Genomic DNA, 21910 nt, shown 5'->3' with positions numbered 1-21910 from the left:
AATTTTGTTGTGCAATTTAATAAGATTATTTCCTTTAAATTAAGAGTTAGTACACTACAAATCATCATAAATAAATAAATAATTTTATTTATTTAATTAAAAACATTGTGTTTGTGAAAACATATCTTAAAAATTGACATTTCATTTAAAGGTGATGGAACTAAATTTTAATAGACATATTCATATATAATTATATTTATAATTTTTATAAAATAATTAATAGCACTTAGACATAATTTTAGATTAAATTAGTAACTTCAAATGTCTAATAGATCTTTGTTAAAGGAATGACGGAAACTCAGAAAGCAAAATTTAGGCGATATTAATTGTTACTGTTAAAAACTTAAAATTGTGTTTGAAAATACACATTTCAAAACTTGAATTCGAATTAGTGCGAATTTAAACAAAATTAATTATAATTTTGCATTGCATTGTATTTAAACTCACAATTTTAAAATTGAAGTCCATATCTAAGCTTAGGATTATAATCCCTTAAACATGGCAGCCGATAAAATTTAACTATGTAGGTGCATAATAGCAAAACTGCCCTCCCCAAGAGCTTCCGCTTTAGATCCAACCCTAACTTAGTTTCAATTGAAACATCAACACACGGGACTCATGCGGCAGACATGTTTCAGAAAATAAGCTTATAATAAATTTTTATTTAAAAAAAAAAATCGAATTTCAGAATACTAAAATCCCAACAAGAATATACATATGTAGGCATGGCCCATTAAAATGTGAGACAATGTTTAGCTGCCGTCATCTCTTTGCATGCCAGTTTTTATCAAATTTGACACAACAATCTCCTGACACCTTAAAATTCCAGCTGCTCCCCCAGAGCACAGCCATCTCCCGCTGCCTTTGTTCATGTTCCATCTTACTCTATGCATTGCTACAATCTTGGGAGGAAAAACTTCCATCTTGGTTTCTTTCATCGGCATCTTCTCTGGACCTACTAACATGTCCTCGGACTCAAATTCCTTCCCAGCATCATCTCCATAGCACAGGGCTGCAAGAACTAGACAGCTTCATTGAAGTGCTTAATGAATTTTATTGTGTTTTATTTTTCCACAGAAAGAAGGGAACCAGAACATCTAAAAGAAACAAAAAAAAAAAAAAAACCAGAGAAACTTAAAATGATTTGAAAAACTAACTAAATTTACCTAGAGGTTGATCTGAATTTTGACCATTGCCTTTCAGTTCACTAGCTCTTTTTGCTTGATTTGACTCGTATATGAACCCACGAATTGTCCTAGGGGTGTTGCCCCACTCATTGAGCGATTGCTTCATTGGGAAAGGAGTACCTGGTAACGGAGTGTTGACTGTAAGGGCGGAATCCTCCTCCGTCAGTGATCCACATAGAAAATGTGGGGCCCGATATCGCGAAGGATTTTTCTCCACTGCTTTGTTTGTAAGCTGATCAGATAGATGACATTATCATGTTATGTAAAGCCCTAAAGCATCTTAAAACTCCGATAATTTGCTTAATAATATCTGCAATTCATATGACATATTTTTTCAGTCAATTATAAGACTTGGAAGTCAAACCCTTCTGAATGTGTTTTTATCACTGATATTATTCTGGCAACATATGTTTTTACCACAGAAGCTAATTTATGTTTTAAGAAGATTAATGAAAAAGTTTAAAAAAAAAAAGAGGGACTTGCATATGATATTTATTGATCTTGAGAAGGCATATGATAGAACTAGAGCACGATGGAGTAATGACTAGTGTAACGACTATAGATGGAGAAATTAGAGAATTTCCAATCACCATAGGTGTGCATCAAGGATCTGCTTTGAGTCATTGTCTTTTTACTTTAGTGATGAACCAATTGACTAAGAGTATTCAAAAGGAGGTCCTATGGTGTATGCTGTTTGCAGATGATATTGTATTAATTGACGAAATTAGGGATGAAGTAGAGGCTGAGTTAGAATTATGGAAAGAAGTTTTGGAATCTAGAAGTTTTAAGATAAGTAGAAAGAAGACAGAATATATGAAATGTAATTTTAGTAATGATAGGCGGAATATTGGAGACAAAGTTAAACTTAATGATGAAGAAATAAATAACACTTGTAGATTTCGATACCTTGGATCTAATGCAAGCTGAAGGAGAAATCGAAGATGATGTAATGCATAGAGTAAAAGCAGGTTAGGTAAAATGGAGAAGTGTTTCAAGTGTGCTTTGTGATTGTAGAATACCCTTAAAATTGAAAGAGATGTTTTATAGGACAGCTATAAGACCAACTATGCTATATGGATCATAATGTTGGACAATGAAGAAACATAATATCGAAAAAGTAAAAGTTGCCAAGATGAGAATGCTTAGATGGATGAGTGGTATAACATTGAAAAATAAATTAAGGAATGAACATATTCGTGGTAAGTTAGGTGTAATTCTTATAGAAGATAAGATAAGGGAGGAACGACTCAAATGGTATGGACACTTGTAACGTAGGCCACATAGTGCACCTACGAGGAAGAGTGACTTAGTTACTATGGGGGGTAGTAGAAGGGGTAGGGGTAGGCCTAAAATAACTTAGTAAGAGATAATAAATAAGGATTCATATAGCCGACCCCATCTAGTGGGACTAAGATTTGGTTTTTTTTTTGTTGTTGTTGTTGTTGTACGTTGCCTATCAGTGTCAAGACAGACCCAAGAGTTCTGGACTAGCAGTAGAGCAGGTGGTTTATGTGAAAGTGCTACAGAGGAACTAGATGAGATGGCCCCAAATTATAAGGTTTTCATTGTGATATCTATGGACCACAAAATTTAAACAGGTTATGGTTAAAATTAACCTAGTAGTGGTGGGTTCATAAACATTTGAGCATCTAAAAGTTTCAAGTATTAGAGGAACTGAAGAACTCCTTGTTGGGCCAAATCCATCTACTTCAAATCTATGTAATGACAGAAATGGTAAACACAAGGTTAAAGGCAATAGAGGTGAAAATGTAATTATATACAAGATTTTTCCTTCAGGAACTGAAAATAATATAAGCACAACAATCAATACAAGTAAGAAAGAAAATGTTAGGACAAGTTTCAAGTTGTTAAACCCACCTGAAAATGGAGAACAGAACCATCCGCACTACAATATGCAACCATGCCTACAATTGAAAAGGAAATTCAATAAATGATCAATGATTAAAAAATGAAGGGTTTCGGAATACAATAGTTCAATTCACCATTTGATAGGTTTCACGCATTATGGGATTTAATTAGGAAAAGTACTCTGTAATTGTTTATTGAAATTCTTATCAAATAGGTGTTCGCCCACAAGATAAAATACAGACAATAGGAATCAGCTTTCAGCTTTCATCCCAAATGATCAACAAGTAAAGCACTTATCAAAATCAATCAATGAGGATGAGAACATATAGCACATGATACCCAAATACTATAGTCATAAGGACCAATAGATCATATCCCAGTTGTCAAAATCAGGTTTTGGATAGTAAAATCATTCAATTTTTCCGTTAGGCTGAGTTCTATTCCGTTTTTTCTGAAAACAAGAAACAGAAGCAAAACCACTGTTTCTAGAGCATCAAAGCTGGCTTTTGGATCAAATCCTCAAAGAGGGTTTATATTTTGCATTGTGTTGTGGTAGCTCATTGCCTCACGGCTCATCTTCCCCCTCTCTGCTCCTCTCTAAGAGCTAGGAAGTCTGACCAGAATAGACTGATTTATGTCTCATTTGGAGGCTCCTCACTGCTTCAATTGTGCGTGCAAGTCTGAGATAAACAGCTTGGTTTTTCTTGATTCTGCATGGAAGACTGAGGTAAACAGAATTAAAGGATGATTTTGATTCGAACTTGATGCTGCAAGATTTTTTTTTGGGGGGGGTGGCGCGTGAGAAAAAATATATTTTTCTGCTGACTGCTTGATTACCTCTCAACTCCATGCATGCTGGGAACATGGAATGCTTACTGTTCAATTTTTTTTAAAAAAAAAATTTCCTTCATTTCTTGAATTTTGATTTCTATTACTGAGAATATTTTTCATATTCATGATGGTACAACTGCTTTTTAAGATAGAATTATAAGGGGAGAAAGGCTTTGTCATGATTAGAGGTTCTGTCTTCAACAATAAAGCGCCAAAAGAAGTTTTCAAAGCAGGACATTATAAGAGGTTCCTATAACAAAGTTTTGACTTACTAATGCTCATTAGGTTCAATACCTGACATGCATTAGGTTTTGTGCTGTAAATGGACATCATTCTAAAAAAAACTGCAGATGATAACAACTTTCTTTTAAAAAATTAATTTACCAAATCATTTACATCATTGCAAACTCATCGTAATTTTCTTTGCTTAAACCAACCTTCTTTAGAGATGATTAATTGAATTCTTTTCAGCAGCATTAGATAAAAATTCTACTATGATTATTATTTTTTAATAATAGGAAACTCACTGTAAAGTTAGACCAATAACTCTAGGTGCATGAACAAACCCTTCACCTTACCATGAAAGTGAGGCCAGGCAGCTTAGGTGGGATTTTGAATGTCCATGCATATGGCTCAATGCCAGCGTAAAACTTGTCAGATAACTATGATATGAATCCTTACCAATTATTTGCTAGGGCGTCCCCTACAAGTTATGCAATGCACTTACACCACCCAAGTGCAGCAAAAAGTGAGCAGGGTGGGTTAGGTCGTCGCCTCGAAGCAACATGCCATATCGGCACTTGACTACCATGTCATATATGTGAGGGTTCCGACATCATTCTGGATGTGGGCAGTTAAATAAGTTAGTTCAGGAGACTAGGATTAGATTCGCAACTTGGAATATAAGGACACTTACGGGTAAAAGCATAAAAATTGTGGACACAATGATTAAAAGAAAATTTTATATAATCAGTTATCAAAGAAACTAAGTGGGTGGAGGAGAAAGCTAAAGAATTTGAAAAATTAGGATTTGAACTTTGGTACATTGGAAAGAAAAACAAAAGAATGGGGTAGCAATTATTTTAGATAAAAGACTTAAAAATAGTGTTGTAAATGGCTAAAGAGTAGGGGATAAAATTATAAAAATTACAATGATCTTAGGCCAAGAGATAATAAATGTCATTAGGGTTTATGTTCCTCAAGTAGGCATTGTAGAAAACCTTAAGAGATAATTTTGAGAAGATATGGATAGTACTATACAAGGGATATCAAGAACTGAGAAAATACTCATAGAAGCATATTTGGATGGACACGTTGGAAGGGATAATAAAGGTTATGAGAGGATACATGGAGAATATGGAGATGAAAAACAAAAATGTTTGGAGAGATGATCTTAGACTTCGTCATGTCATATGATTTTATTACAATGAATACTTGCTTTAAAAAAAGAGAACATTTAATAACCTTCAAAAGTGGACAAAATAAGAGTCAAATAAATTTTTTTTTAACTAAGAGGGTAGATTGATCTTAAACTTTGCCATGTCATATGATTTTATTACAATGAATACTTTAAAAAGAGAGAAAAACGCTTAATAACCTTCAAAAGTGGACACAATAAAAGTCAAATAATTTTTTCTTAATTAGGAGGATAGATTGTTTATCCTGTAAGGATTGTAGAGTTATCTCAGGTGAAAGCTTAACCACACAATATAAGGCTTTAGTGCTAAATATACGTATTAAAAAAATGGAAGAGAAAAGATAAAATAAATTAGGCAAAAGAACTAGGTGGTGGAACTTAAAAAGAGAAAATATAATAAAATTTAAAGATATCAAAGATGGTGATTGGACTATAGAGAATGGTGTATACAAACACTCTTTGAAGTAAGATAGCTAACTTTATTAAAGAGATAGCAAAAGAGATTTTAGGTGAATCAAGAGGAAGATTTTCGGATAGCAAAGAAGTTGATAGTGGGATTAAGATGTCCAAAAAGTTGTAAAGATAAAAAAAATATTAGTATAAAACATGACAAAAATGTAGAAACATAGAAAAATTTAAAAAGCATAAAAAGGCGAGAAAAGATGCAAAAAGGCTGTTAGTGAAGCTAAAAATAGATCATTTAATAATTTGTATGCTAGATTAAATACAAAAGACCAGGAAAGAGACATATTTTAACTTTCTAGAGCTAGAGAAAGAGTAAGGACTTCGGTAATGTAAAATCTAAAAAAAAAAGTGAGGATGATATTGTCTTTGTTAAGGAAGAAGACTTAAAAGAAAGTGGCAAAGTAACTTTAATAAGCTATTTAATGAAAACCAAGTAGAATGCTTAAACTTAGAATCAACAAATATGGAAAAGGTTAAAAATATGAGATTTATTCGCAAAATTAGAGTTGGAGAAGTTAAGTCTGCACTAAAAAATGATAAAAAATAGAAAAGCCATAAGATTGGATAACATGTTAATTGAAGTTTGGAAATGCCAAGGTGATTATGGAATTATATGGTTTACTAATTTATTTAATACAATTATAAAACTAAGACAATGTCGAATGAATGGAGAAAAAAATACTTTAATACTTATATACAAAAATAAAGGATATATTCAAAATTGTAATAATTATCATTGAAGTAAATTTATGAGTCATACAAAAAAATTGTGGGAAAGAGTAGCAGAACAAAGATTGAGGTTAGAAATGAAGGTCTTAAAAAATCAATTTGGTTTTATGCTTGTGAGATTTACTAGAGAAGCTATATATATATATTTTAAGAAGATTAATGGAAAATTTTTAGGAAAATAGCGATTTGCAAATCATATTTATTGATTTAGAGAAAGCGTATGATAGGGTACCTAGGAAAGTTATATTGTGGGTTTTAGGAAAAAAATAAAATAAAAGTGTGTATGTAGCAGGTATATTATGTCATTAAGAATATTTTTATGATAAAATAATGACTAGCATTATGATTATAGGTGGAGAGACTAGAGAATTTCCAAACACAATAGGTGTACATAAAAAATTTACCTTAAGCCCTTATCTTTTTACTTTAATGATGGATCAACTAAATAGGAGTATCCAAAAATGAGGTTTCATGATTTATGTTGTTTGCAAATGATATTGTCTTGATATTGATGAAACTAGGGATGGAGTAGAATCTAAGTTAAAATTATGGAGAGAATCTTTAGAATTTAGAGATTTTAGGATAAGTAGAAATAAGACAAAATATATAAAAAGTAATTTTAGTCATAGTAGGAGGAATATTAGAGAAAAAGTTAAACTTGATGATAAAGAAATCAATAGCACTAGTAGATTTTTTATACATGGGTCTATTATGTAAGCTGAAGGAGAAATAGAAGAGGATGTAATGCTTAGGGTTAAAGAAGGTTGGGTAAAATGGAGAAGTGTTTTGAGTGCGCTGTTGATTATAGAATGCTCTTAAAATTAAAAAAGAAGTTTTATACGATGGCTATAAGACCAACTATCTTATATGGATCAGCATGTTAGGCAACTAAGAAACAACATACAGAAAAAGTAAAAGCTATTGTGATGAGAATGCTAAGATGGATGAATGATATGAAGTTAAAAAATAAATTAAGAAATGAACATATTCATGGTAAGTTAGGCGTAACTTTTGTAGAAGATAAGATATGGAAGGGACGACTTAGCTGGATTGGGAACTTGCAACATAGGTCACATAATGCGTCAATGAGGAAGAGTGAGTGAGTTACTATGAGGGACAGTAGAAGGGGTAGAGATAGACCTAAAATAACTTAAAATGAGATAGTGAGTAAGGATTTTAAAAGCCCTGAATTTGTCGAAAGAAATTGTCCATGCTTAAAATGAGATAGTGAGTAAGGATTTTAAAAGCCCTGAATTTGTCGAAAGAAATTGTCCATGATCACATAGATTGGTGGAAAAGGATTCATGTAGCCGACTCCACCTAGTGGGACTTAAAGCTTGTTTTGTTGTTGTGGTTGTATTGCAGAACATACCAAATTAATAATCTAAATGTACTCATATTGCAATTGATGATTTTGATCAACAGTCAGCTCTCCAGAGGATTTTGACAATCATGGAATTTTCTTCTATATTTCAGAACTAACCTGCTTTTCCTCCATACTTTGCAAACAGAGAAAATTGCATTTAACTAAAATGTCAAATACTCAATGATTTGTGACTGAGTTTCAAATCAACCATCAATGGCCTTAGAAGCTGCAGCATAGCAGCTGTCCACACTTGTGCACTGTCATACCTTAGAGGCAGGCCACCCTAAACACTAACTGCCACAACATCCTTTCACTTTATTTCTTACTGTATTGCATCCTATTATACAGTTTGTACCTGATTGCATCCTATCATATAGTGTCTTTATCTAAAAGACAGATTCAAATCTCAAAGCAACTCATAGGTTTACCCCACTTGGAAGTTGAACATTGTTATCTTGGATTACCTCTAAGCTCTTTGTGATCATTTACGATGTGTTTTAGCAATGAAACAAGGGCAGTAGGATCTACCTCTCAATGTGCTGATTAAGCATATTAGAGCTATTTTAAATTATACATGGAATATATATATATGAATACAGATAGAGGACCACAATAATTTGCTATACAATGATTGAAGATGACCAAAAAACGAAAGAATAGAAAAAGAAATTAAAAAACAAAATGGTAGAATCATCTATAAGCTATCTTAAGTTACACTATGGGAGATGGAAGCCTAGTGAGTAGGGTATAGGAAAAAGGCGGATTGTGATGGGTCTATAGTCTGCAACCTTACCTTGCATTGCAAAAGACTGTTTCCACGCCTTGAACTTGTGAACTTCAAAGCAAACGGCGAAAACTCTATTATTGCTTCAAGGCTGAGCAAAAGTAGTAATAATAATCAAATATAGAAGTGGCTGAGCAAAATTTTGATGGAGATTAGCTCTAATATTTATGAAACAACGACAACAACAAAACCAAGCCTTAGTCCCACTAAGTGGGGTCGGCTATATGACTCTTTCTCCGCTAATTTATGCGATCATGGACTATTTCTTTTGATAGATTCAAGGATATTAAATCCTTACTCACTATATCCTCCCAAGTTATTTTAGGTCTACCCATACCCGTTTACTGCCCCCCACAGTAACTAAGTCACTCTTTCTCACAGGTGCACTATGTGGCCTACGTTGGAAGTATCCATACCATCTGAGTCGTCCCTCCCTTATCTTATCTTCTAAAGGAGCTATACCTAAGTTACCACAAATATGTTCATTCCTTAATATATCTTTCAATGTTATACCACTCATCCATCTAAGCATTCTCATCTCGGCAACTTTTGCTTTTTGGATATTATGTTTCTTCGTCGCCTAACATTCCGATCCATATAGCATAGCTAGTCTTATAGCTGTCCTATAAAACTTCCCCTTCAATTTTAAGGGTATTCTACTATCACATAGCACACTCGAAACACTTCTTCATTTTACCCAACCTGCTTTAACTCTATGCATTACATCATCTTCAATTTCTCTTTCAGCTTGCATAATACATCCAAGGCATCGAAATCTACAAGTGCTATTTATTTCTACATCATCAAGTTTAACTTTGTCTCCAATATTCCTCCTATCATTACTAAAATTACATTTCATATATTCTGTTTTATTTCTACTTATCCTAAAGCCTCTAGATTCCAAAGCTTCTCTCAATAATCCTAACTTAGCCTCTACTTCGTCCCTAATTTCATCAATTAATACAATATCATCTGCAAACAACATACACCATGGAACCTCCTTTTGAATACTCTTAGTCAATTGGTCCATCACTAAAGCAAAAAGATAAGGACTCAAATCAGATTCTTGATGTACACCTATGGCAATTGGAAATTCTCTAGTTTCTCCTTTTATAGTCCTTACACTAGTCATTACTCCATCATACATATTCTTAATGACATCGGTATACCTACAACATACACCTTTTTTTTTTTTTAAACCTACCATAGAACTTCCCTATGTATTTATCATATGCTTTCTCAAGGTCAATAAATATCATATGCAAGTCCCTCTTCTTTTCCCTGAACTTTCCCATTAATCTTCTTAAAAGATAAATAGCTTCTGTGGTAGATCTCCCAGGCATAAAACCAAAGTGATTTTCTGAGATCTTCATTTCTAACCTTAATCTTTGTTTAACTAGCCTTTCCCATAGTTTCATCGTATGACTCATAAGTTTAATTCCACGATAGTTATTACAATTTTGAATATCTCCTTTATTTTTGTATATAGGTATTAAAGTGCTTTTCCTCCATTAATCTGGCATTTTCTTAGTTTTTACAATTGTATTAAATAAATTAGTTAACCATATAATTCCTTTATCACCCAAGCATTTCCAAACTTCAATTGGTATGTTATCTGGTCTCATAGCTTTCCCATTTTTCATCTTTTTTAGTGCAAACTTAACTTCGTTAACTCTAATTTTGCGAATAAATCTTATATTTTTAGTCTTTTCCTCATTTGACAATTCTAAGTTTAAGCATTTTATTTGGTTTTCATTAAACAACTTACTAAAGTAACTTCATCATCTTTCCTTAATATCTTCGTCCTTAACAAAGACAATATCATCCTCACTTTTTATACATTTTACATTTTCTAAGTCATTGCTCTTCCTTTCTTTACCTTTAGCAAGTTTAAATATATCTCTTTCCCCTTCTTTTGTACCTAATCAATCATACAAACTATTAAATGATCTATATTTAACTTCACTAACGGTCTTTTTTGCATCTTTTCTTGCATCCTTATATTTTTCAAAGTTATCTCTTTGTTTCTACATTTTTACCACATTTTATACCAAATTCTTTTTGTCTTTATGATTTTTTGTACATCTTTATCCCACCACCAACTTTCTTTGCTATTCAAGAATCTTCCCCTTAATTCACCTAAAATCTCTTTTGCTATCTTTTTAATAGAGCTAGCTAATCTATTCAAAAGAGTTTTTGTATCTATCCCATCCTCTATGGTCCAATCCCCATCTTTGATCATTTTATCTTTAAATTTTATTATATTTTCTCCTTTAGGTTCCACCATCTAGTTCTCTTACACTGATTTATTTTATCCTTTTTCTTCCATTTTTTAATACATATATCTAACACTAAGACTCTATGTTGTGTGGTTAGGCTTTCACCTGGAATAATTTTACAATTCTTCCATGATAAACGATCTACCCTCCTAGTTAAAAGAAAATCTATTTGACCTCTATTTTGTCTACTTTTGAAGGTTATTAAGTGTTCTTCTCTCTTATTAAAGCAAGTATTCATTATACTAAAATCATATGATATAGCGAAGTCTAAGATCATCTCCCCAGACTCATTTTTGTCTCCATATCCATATCCTCTACGTATCCTCTCATCATTTTTATTATCTCTTCCAACGTGTTCATTCAGATCTCCTCCTATAAATATTTTCTCAGTCCCTGGTATGCCTTGTATAATACTATCCATGTCTTCCCAAAATTGTTTCTTAAGGTTTTGTATTAAGCCAACTTGAGGGGCATAAGCACTAATGATATTTATTATCTCTTGTCCTAATACCATCTTGATTTTTATAATTCTATCCCTTACTCTAGTTACATCCACAATGCTATCTTTTAAGTTTTTGTCTATAATAATGCCTACTCCATTCTTATGTTTTTCTTTTCCAGTGTACCAAAGTTTAAATCCTAATTTATTGATTTTTCTAGCTTTCTCCCCCACCCACTTAGTTTTTTGAAGGAAAATTATATTAATTCTTTTTCTAATCATTGTATCCACAATTTCCATACTTTTACCCATAAGTGTCCCTATATTCCAAGTTGCTAATCTAATCTTAGTTTCCTGAACTAACGTCTTTACCTACCCACGTCCAAAATGATACAGGAACCCTCGCATATTTGACACCGTACCCGAGCGCCGACACGGCGCGTTGCTTTGGGGCGACGACCTAGCCCACCGTCGCCCACTTTTCGCTACATCAGGGTGGTTCAAGTGCAACGCGTTGCTCGTAGGGGACGCCCTAATAAATATTCGGTAAGGATTCATATCATAGAAATCTAACAAATTTTACGCTTGCTGTCAGCTACCTAATGCAACCCTCCTCCTTTACCTGGGCTTGGGACCAGCTGTGTGTGAAAAAATTAGGACATTAAGTGCATCATAGGCGGAGTAAAATTTATGAAAATATAATCAAATTCCAATGATTGAAGATGACTACAAAAATAAAGCAATGAGGATTTATTTGAGATAGCTAACAACAAGGTGTAAAATTTTGATTTCAATAGAAATTGGGGTCTCAAGATACCAAAATTTTGATTTCCACAAAAAATTTTGATTTCAATTCAAAGAAACGTTGGAAACCTAATCAAACTTATAGTACATTCTGAAAATTATGAACAAAGCTTTTGGGAGCTATTAAGATAGATGATAGTGAATTAAACTAAATGACAAGACCTCAATTTGTTTATTCACTATATAAAAACAGAAAAATAAAACAGAAAATAACAACAATAACCTTCACTATATAAAAACAGAAAATAACAACAATAGCAAACAGACCCTTAAGCTTTTAGATAAATTAGTAATCTAACATGGTATCAAAGCTGCTTTCTAGGAGGTCCTAGGTTCTAGTTTTCTTGCTCGCATTTATTGTGTGGCATTTAGAAGTTATTGTATCCTCTATAATAGGTGTTATTTATCAATTGTTTCTCTCTCCACATGTTGTCGGGCTGCACATGGGGGAAGTGTTAAAGTTTAATGTACATTGTTGGTCCACAACCTAACAACTTCTTCTTTTAGGTAAAGGGGTAACAAACATATTCAGATATTAGTTATAAATAATTATAATAATTCAGTACTCAGATTCAATGACTAGTTCGAGTTAAAATTCAAAACTGTTTCACAAGTCAAATTTGAATTTGGTGTCCGCATTAACATTTAAGTTTACAGCACTTAACACGCCCTCAATGAAGAAAATACAGCACTTAGGGTTAGAAATGGAGAAGAGAAGAAGATAAGAAGAGAATAGAGGGAGAAGGCCCAGTTAGCTTGGAGCATACATACAACTCCAGACCTGCCCTCTTTATACACTCATAATAAAAAACCACGGGCAACAATAACCCACACTCGCACAACCTAAATACTAAAATAAGATACTCTTCCATCACCCACCCTCAAGTTTAAAATAAACCAGTGTAAGAGAACTAGGTGGTAGAACCTAAAATGAAAAGATATAATAAAATTTAAAGATAAAATGATCAAAGATAGGGATTGAACTATAGAGGATGAAAAAGATACAAATACTCTTTGGAGTACATTAGCTAACTCTATTAAAAAGATAGCAAAAGAGATTTTAGGTAAATCAAGGGAAATATTCTCAAATAGCAAAGAAAGTTGGTGGTGGGATAAAGATGTACAAAAAGTCATAAAGACAAAAAGAATTTGGTATAAAACGTGGAAAAAATGTACAAACAGAGATAACTTTGAAAAGTATAAGGAGGCAAGAAAAGATGCAAAAAAATCCGTTAGTGAAGCTAAATACAGATCATTTAATAGTTTGTATGATAGATTAGATACAAAAGAAAGGGAAAGAGATATATTTAAACTTGCTAAAGTTATAAATAGGAAGAGTAAAGACTTAGGAAATGTAAAATGTATAAAAAGTGAGGATGATATGGTCTTGGTTAAGGATGAAGACATTAAAGAAAGATGGCGAAGTTACTTTAGTAAGTTGTTCAAGGAAAATCAAATTGAAGACTTAAACTTAGAATTGTCAAATGAAAAATATGAGATTTATTCGCAAAATTAAAGTTAACGAAGATAAGTTTGCACTAAAAAAGAAGAAAAATGGGAAAGCTATAGGACCAGATAATATCCCAATTGAAGTTTGGAAATGCTTAGGTGATAACCGAATTATATAGTTAACTAATTTATTTAATACAATTATAAAAACTAAGAAAATTTCAGATGAACGGAGGAAAGACACTTTAATACCTATACAAAAATAAAGGAGATATTTAAGATTGTAATAACTATCGTAAAATTAAACGTTTGAGTCATACGTTGAAACCATGGGAAAGGGTAGTTGAACAAAGATTAAAGTTAGAAACAAAGGTCTCAGAAAATCAATTGGGTTTTATGCATATGACATTTACCACAAAAGCTATATATCTTTTGAGAAGATTAATGCAAAAGTTTAGGGAAACTAAGAGGGGCTTGCATATAGTATTTATTGACCTAGAGAAAGCATATGATAGGATACTTAGGAAAGTTCTATGGTGGGTTTTAGAAAAAAAAAAGGGTGTATGTAGCAAGTATATTGATGTCATTAAGGATATGTACGATGGAGTAATGATTAGTGTAAGGACTATAGATGGAGAAACTAGAGAATTTCCAATCACCATAGGTGTACATCAAGGATCTACTTTGAGCCCTTATCTTTTTGCTTTAGTGATGGACCAACTGACTAAAAGTATTCAAAAGGAGGTTCCATGGTGTATGTTGTTTGCCGATGATATTGTATTAATTGATGAAACTAGGGACGAAGTAGAGGCTAAGTTAGAATTATGGCGAGAAGCTTTGGAATCTAGAGGTTTTAGGATAAGAAGAAATAAGACAGAATATATGAAATGTAATTTTAGCAATGGTAAGAGGAATATTGGAGACAAAGTTAAACTTGATGATGAAGAAATAAATAGCACTTGTAGATTTTGATACCTTGGATCTATTATGCAAGTTGAAGGAGAAATTGAAGATAATGTAATGCATAAAATTAAAGCAAACTAGGTAAAATAGAAAAGTGCTTTAAGTGTGCTTTGTGATCGTAGAATACCCTCAAAATTAAAAGGGAAGTCTTATAGGACAGCTATAAGACTAGCTATACTATATGGATCAGAATGTTGGGCGACGCAGAAATAGAAAATTCAAAAAGTAAAATTTGCCTAGATGAGAATGCATAGATGGATGAGTGGTATAACATTGAAAGAAAAAATAAGGAATGAACATATTCACGGTAAGTTAGGTGTAGCTCCTATAGAAGATAAGATAAGGGAGGGATAACTCAGATGATATAGACACTTGCAACGTAGGCCACATAGGGCGCTAGTCAGGAAGAGTGAGTTAGTTACTGTGGTGGGCAGTAGAATATGTATAGGTAGGGATAGACCTAAAATAACTTGAAAGGAGATAATGAGCAAGGATTTAATATCCTTGAATCTGTCAAAAGAAATGGTTTATGATCGCATAAATTGGCGGAAAAGAATTAATATAGCCAACCCCACCTAGTGGGACTTAAGGCTTGGTTTTGTTGTGTTGTTGTTGTACCAAACCTTAGCTTCTTGCAATAATTAGACAAGGCAGGTTTAAATAAAGCCTTCATGAAAATATCACGTGACTAATCTACTTGTAACAAATTTCACAAATGGAGTCCTTCAACACAACATCCCCTACAAATTGATATTTCAACATCAATGTCCTTTGTCCTCTTATGAAGCACCCATAGCTTGATTATCACAAAGCATATCTATAAGCTTTGTTACCAATATTTGACATGAAGAGACTTCAACCGCATAAGCTCAATACCAATATGACCCATGCCTAGTATCTTACCATATTACTAGATCTTGCTACAAATTTGTTTCTTGCTGCACCAGGCAACAAGATTACTTCCACAAATTTGCAGCATCCAATAGTAGACATTTGATCTTTAGCTAAGCTAGCCCAATGAGAGTATTTCACGATCTTACAATTTCTATTGCATTTATATATGAATCCTCTACCAAAGAGCCTTTTAGATACTGCATAACCCTACAAACTGCATCCCCTGTGACGGATTTTTCCATAAGCCAAGTCACAACCCCACAACAAAGGATATGCCAGGTCTAATCAGTCAAGTACATCAACTTGCCAACCAATTGCCTATATCAATGTTTATCTCCAAAGCTTGGTCCAACATCCCTAGACAACTTCATGTTGGTCTATAGGAGTATTAATAGGACAACTTCCTACATAACAAGCTCATTTAGCAAGTCTAGTATATTTTATGGGTTCAACCCTTTCTTGCACCATGCAATCTCAAAACCAAGAAAATCTCAATGCCAAGAAAGTAGAGCACTCAAGTCCTTGATTTGAAATTTTTCTTGAAGTCGCTACTTGGCATTTGCAACCCCATGAAGCACATACACAAACATGGATGTCAGACAAGATATGTGTCAAACATTGTGGCAAATCAAATATTAGAAATTCAAGATACGACATGGCAAGGACAAGATGATGACACACACACACACACACACACACACAAATGGACAAACACACACATAGATTGGCATCACTATGTTAATAAGACATTTTGAAATTCAAATTTGATGCTTAAATAAGTAGTAATAAAGCATCATTAAATTTGCATCTAATGTTGATAATTTGTTCCGTTAGATTTTTAGAATTTTTATTTACTGATGCAAGTTACAAGTTTTAGCTTAATTTAGACACTATATCTTTTTCGAAAATATAAAAAAATAATAAAAATCAAAAATCATAATTTGATAATATTACAAAATAGTTCGTAATATTTTTACTATTTTTGTTTTTATAATAATACACGATGTGCCATGTAAGTTTCAGACAATTTAGATGTTCTGTCCAACATGTGTCTACAAATAAAAATAACTCCAATACTCCTAAGAAGTCTTAGACGCTTGTCGGGGGTGTGTTAAGAAGCATTAGTGCCCGACACGCATCAGACACGACACTTACCCCTTCTTTGAAGTGTTGATGCTTTAGAGCTTCAATCCTGCTCTAGCAACTATCATCAACTTAAGTAGACAACCTACTAGAAGTAACACATTTGTATCCGTTTAGGGATGAAGACTGAATGATCAAGATGCATTGACCACCATATTCAATTTTCCAAACTAGGCTTAAGGAGACTACTTAAGTCCATATATGGACTCATGCAACGTATATACCTTACCCTCCTTCCCTAGAGAAGTAACATGCCTAGGAGGCCGCTCCATATATACCTCTTCATGCAAATCTCCATATAGGAAAGCATTGTTCATATACAACACATATAAGGGCCCTTTATAATTAGTTTCCAATGAGATCAATACACAAATAATCTTTTGTCAAACAACAGAGAGGTGGTCACAAAATAATCAACAGCAAATGTTTGGTGGTGCCCTTGTCAGTCAATCGAGCCTTAAGCCATTAGTTGTCAAAAAGATATTTGATGGCATAGATCCAACAACACCTAACCAACCCCTTTATCAAGAGAAAGATCCATTAAGTCCCATGTCCCTTGAGTGGTCAAAGCATCCATTTTTTCATCCATTGCGTGTTTCTGCTCAGGGTCAGAAAGCGATTCAACATATGAGAGGCATATAAACAGAGGAAACAAACTAGGCAAAAGAACTCAGTACGAGGAACTGAAACATAATGAGCAATAGGACTATTAATTACAAGTTCGAGTACCTTAACATAATAACTTATTGAACAAGCAATTAATGACTACTAATTACAAGTCTACGTGCCTTTTCAATGAGGAAGTGGAAAATCCAAGTCACACTTAGATGGATCTTTAGAACTAGATGTGGACCCATGGTGGTATTGATGTCTTCATTTTCTTTCCATCATTCATAAACCCTAAATTGTTTCTCCGATTCAGTAACTAATGGATTTAAAAGAGTGAAAGGGATATGGGAAGGAAAAAGCTAGCTCGTGGTAGTAGAAGGCGTAAAGGGAGACCTAAATAACATGGAATGAGAAAATAAATATATACTTTTTCCGTTCAGCAACTCCAGAGGTATGCACAAAAAATATTTGCTAAATAACCCCTTTTGCCAAGCAAGAAAACTAAACATTTTGAACAAATTCTAGTGCATTATCGGATTCAAAATTTAGCATACAATGATAAAGTGAGTTTTTATTCACCAATAGAATTGAGTGAATACATTAAGAAATTTAGACCACTCAAGGTCATACACAAAAAATAATTTATAGAAGACCCAAAATATTAATCACTAGTCAAATTCTTGACCTCACATGGACACAACAGATTTGAATGAATGGAGAAAACAATGATTTACTATGAGACTTGACTCCAGGGCTATACGGAAAAGAGGTCCTAATATGCTTTCAAAATTGATGCATAATGCTCACACTAAAAAGCAAACTTGAACACTGAATAAATTTATCGCAATTTTTGAAGGAATAGATGACTCAAACTAGCATGAGTAGAAAAATTAAGAATTCATTTGACAAGAACTAGATCTATCACCACCACCATCAAAATAGCACATTTGTACATGCCATCTTTCTCACCCTTGACCAATTATCTTCCTCCTCTAGAGATCCTAAATAACACAATGAAAAGGAAGAAAGTTACAGAGTAGCTTAAAGCTAAGGAAATTTAGGCACATATAACCAAAGAAAGAGGAATAGAAGGAAATGAAAGAATATTGCCACACCATTAGCAAAAGTAACCTTATAGTGTAAAGTAGCGGGTTTTGAGGACTAAAATAAACTAGGAGTATCAATCGAGAGAAGCACTGGAATCAATAACCCAGGGTGAGGATGAAGAGGTGAGAAGACCAACTCTGCATAAATGGGCCAAAGTAGCACTAGATGTAGAAGACTAAGTTTGGAGTTGTTAAACCATGCGGACAAGATTATTATAATCCTCTCAAGACACAATAGATCATGTTTTGAACTCCTCAATAAAGTGACCAAGTACACTTGATGTGTCAACAATGTAATCACCTATGATAATAGACTCATTGGCCCTAGTTGGATTCCTATACAGATCCCAAAAAGAAGGGTACTGGGCACAATGTGTACAAATGTGCAAATTTCCATGACGAACTCCTTGTCCTAATATACTAGCTCTACCACAGTTGCCATCCAAACCTCACCCTTATCCATGTCTTGTCCTCCTAACACTTCCCGTACCATGGTTAAAGGAGTGCCAACCAAGCTAAACTATCAAAACAAGAAAATTGAGATAGTCATCTTTGGAGATCTGTTGGATTCTATCATATGCTTCATTCACGTATGGTATTGATTCACCAACAAGAATCAGAATATGAATAAGTTAAACTTCCGAATCAAACAAAAACCTGGCAACCAAAAGCAACTCTGTTTTTTGCTACTTAACCATCTCAACATTGGAAGTTTATAGACATTGAGTTCCTTCTATATACCCTTCAAAGTGCTATAATGCTCATTGATGGACCAATATTGTTAGTCATAGATGAAAAAATTCTCGTACAAGTCAATAAACATGAATTTAATTTATATCTTATGAGAAGCTTTCATGAAGATCACCCCACATGGCTTTGGCTGTTGCATAGTATAACGCATTAACAATAATTTATGGCTCCATGTTATTCCACAGCCACACAATAAATGTGCCATTCTCTTTTATCCAATCTTCATAATCAAGTTTAGAGACAGAGAAGAAACATTACTATGAACATGCACTAATTGGAAGATCCAACCAATTTGATGCTTGGGATTTGTATGTTAATAGTCCCAACAACTTTCTTCGTAGAGACCATTAGAACCCACCCTCAATACTACACAATCAGCACAAACTAGTATTGGGAACAAAGAACACAACAAGATGTAGAATCAGGCAGCACACGCTAGCACAAAACAGCAGTCTAGAACTTCGAGAAGCAACTACAACCATAGAACTAAAGTTTGACTATCAAGGAGGAATGACAAACTTAAATAGTCTCTCACTCATCCTACCAAAGTTGGCTTTTCACAAAGAACAAGGCAGACCACGCATTGGCCACACAAGATCACTTGGAACAACTTATAAAAATATACTTCTCTAAAAAAGTACTTAACTTGATAAGTATTGATAACAAGTAAACTAGAAATGAGCTGAAAGTCATAAATACTGTTTGGTTCGCTTTTATTATAAGTATTATATGAATTTATTTGGGAACTCACTTTTATTATAAGTATCACATGAATTTATTATTATAATAACATTATACTGCTCATCATTTAACTAATATTACAAGTTAACAAATACTATTAGATTAATATTAATATTATTAAATAAACTAATTTTTTAGTTAATTTTTATTAAAATTTTAAATATTTTCAAATTAACTGTTTAATAAATTTAGGTTAATTAACATTTTTATTTAACATTTTAATGTTTTCTATTAACTAAAAAATAATTATGATTCTTTTCTAATTAAAAATATTATTATTATTATTTTATGTCTACAATATTGCTAGTTTTATAATATTTTTATAATATATAATTTTAATTCCTAATTCATAAAATTAAAATCCAATAAAGGAGAAGGGCATTGGGGTCAGATATCTCGCTAAAGAGAATTAGGGTCTTGCCAAAACGACGCCTTTTCAGTGCAGGAGAAGGATAGATCCACCCAAGTATGAATCTAACTTTGTAAGGATTCTTCACAAAAGAGATTGGCATCAATGGTGACATTCGATGGGACTTTGAGCTTTGGATGTTTAGAGAGAGAGACGAGATGAGGGTGGCAACCAGTGGAGAAGGAAGGAGACAATGCGGCATAAAAAGAGATCGGGAAAAGGTCAACGAGGGCAAAGGAGGTGATGGTAGTGAAGAAGCAACTAACTCAATAAGTTACTTGGGAAAGAAGGAGAAAGGAAGGAAGTTTTTCAACATGTACGAAATTGCCATCAAAATTTGTCAAAATTACAAGTTTGCCACACCTCTCTAAAGTAACCACTTATAATGGTCAACAAGCAATCCCTCATTACTTCTCAAAAAAGTAGTTATATTTCCCTAAAGAAAGGTAGTTGAAAAAGTAATTTTGGCAATAAGTACTTATTTTGGTTCAAGCCAAATGTAATATTTAAGTACTTATTCCTGACACCCAATTTTTTCTTGGGTCATTTCAATTAAAATTTAGAAATCACTCAACTAATTTGGCAAACAATGGACAAAGAAGACTAGGAAACAATTAATTGAGGGTCATCTCCCTCTCTTTCTATACCCTTGCTGACATGTTCAAAGTTTGAGGCTATGTTGGGGCTTCAATTTTGTATTTTTGAGGTTTAAATCACCTTTATTTTTATTGATATAGGAGGATATCCCTAGCCTAGTTAGCAGTTTTGCATTAAGGTGAAACTAATGCCCAAACACCCTTATAGGACAAGGAAAGGATATTCCCTGAGCTTTAAGGGCATTCTTGGAAAGGTTCTATTAGGGCAAAACATAGCTTTTACACTTTATAAAAGGAGCCTTGCAGGCTCTCTAAGGGGGCCACAAGGAAAACAGGTTTACTCTATTGGGAGCATATGTGGAGAGAGAAGCACATTGAAGAGGCTATGAAGCATACGTTGAGGGGCAAGGAAGGAAAATCTTAGGGGATTACATGTTTAAGGAGGAGAAAGCAAGGCTTAAAAGGTTTATGGTTGGAAAATCATACGATAGCGGGGATTTGTTGTTCTTCTTTTGGCTTCCATTGATGGGCATGCTCCTTGATCCTTATTCTTTTATAATATATACATGTATGTACATACTTTGTGTGATAGTTGTGCATGTGATTGCATCTTCTCAAAGTTCATATGAAGTATTTGGTATAGATATGATAGAATCACTAACTTTCTGTGAAAGCTACAATTTTTACCTTCTTCTTCTAATCTCTCTCGACTTTTCCTCTTTATGCTTTGTTGACTTGTTTATGACATGTGCATGGATTCTAAAGAGAAGAAGTGATGAATGAGAGAAAGTTCATCCTTTGAGTTAAGAAAGAAGCCTAAAGAGAACACAACTGTGTGTGTGTGTGAGAGAGAGAGAGAGAGAGAGAGAAGAAGAAGAAGAAGAAGAAGATGAAGAAGAAGAAGAAAGGGCTGAGAAAATTAGCATGAAGCCATAAAGGAGCTTTCTATGCTTTTCTCACCTTGGCACTAGGAAACATCAATATGACTGAGGAATCATACTCCCCTTTTTAGCCTAGGGAAAAACTATCTCTGAAAAATAACCCTACACTAGTATTTACATGATGGGAACCCATTCCAAA

At 33.4% G+C, this 21910-nt stretch overlaps 1 protein-coding gene across 3 annotated transcripts in view; it reads right to left on the bottom strand.

Moving 5' to 3' along the window:
* Nucleotides 1-632: 632 nt before the first annotated feature.
* Nucleotides 633-21910, bottom strand: part of LOC131149023 (uncharacterized) — a 106512-nt gene continuing 85234 nt past the window's right edge. For 2 of the 3 annotated variants that reach the window (XM_058099059.1, XM_058099060.1), the window contains 3 exons: nt 3066-3112; nt 1167-1419; nt 633-1012 (listed from right to left, as the gene is read on the bottom strand). In XM_058099059.1, coding sequence (XP_057955042.1) covers nt 753-1012; nt 1167-1419; nt 3066-3112 — 560 coding nt within the window. In that variant the 3' untranslated portion in view covers nt 633-752. Of the gene's footprint in view, nt 1013-1166; nt 1420-3065; nt 3113-21910 lie in introns of those variants that run through there. The other variant, XM_058099061.1, reaches the window with a different exon arrangement.

The sequence above is a fragment of the Malania oleifera genome, chromosome 2 (assembly GCF_029873635.1).
Source record: "Malania oleifera isolate guangnan ecotype guangnan chromosome 2, ASM2987363v1, whole genome shotgun sequence".
Classification (NCBI taxonomy): Eukaryota; Viridiplantae; Streptophyta; class Magnoliopsida; order Santalales; family Ximeniaceae; genus Malania; species Malania oleifera.
This window is presented reverse-complemented; position numbering and strand designations above follow the sequence as displayed.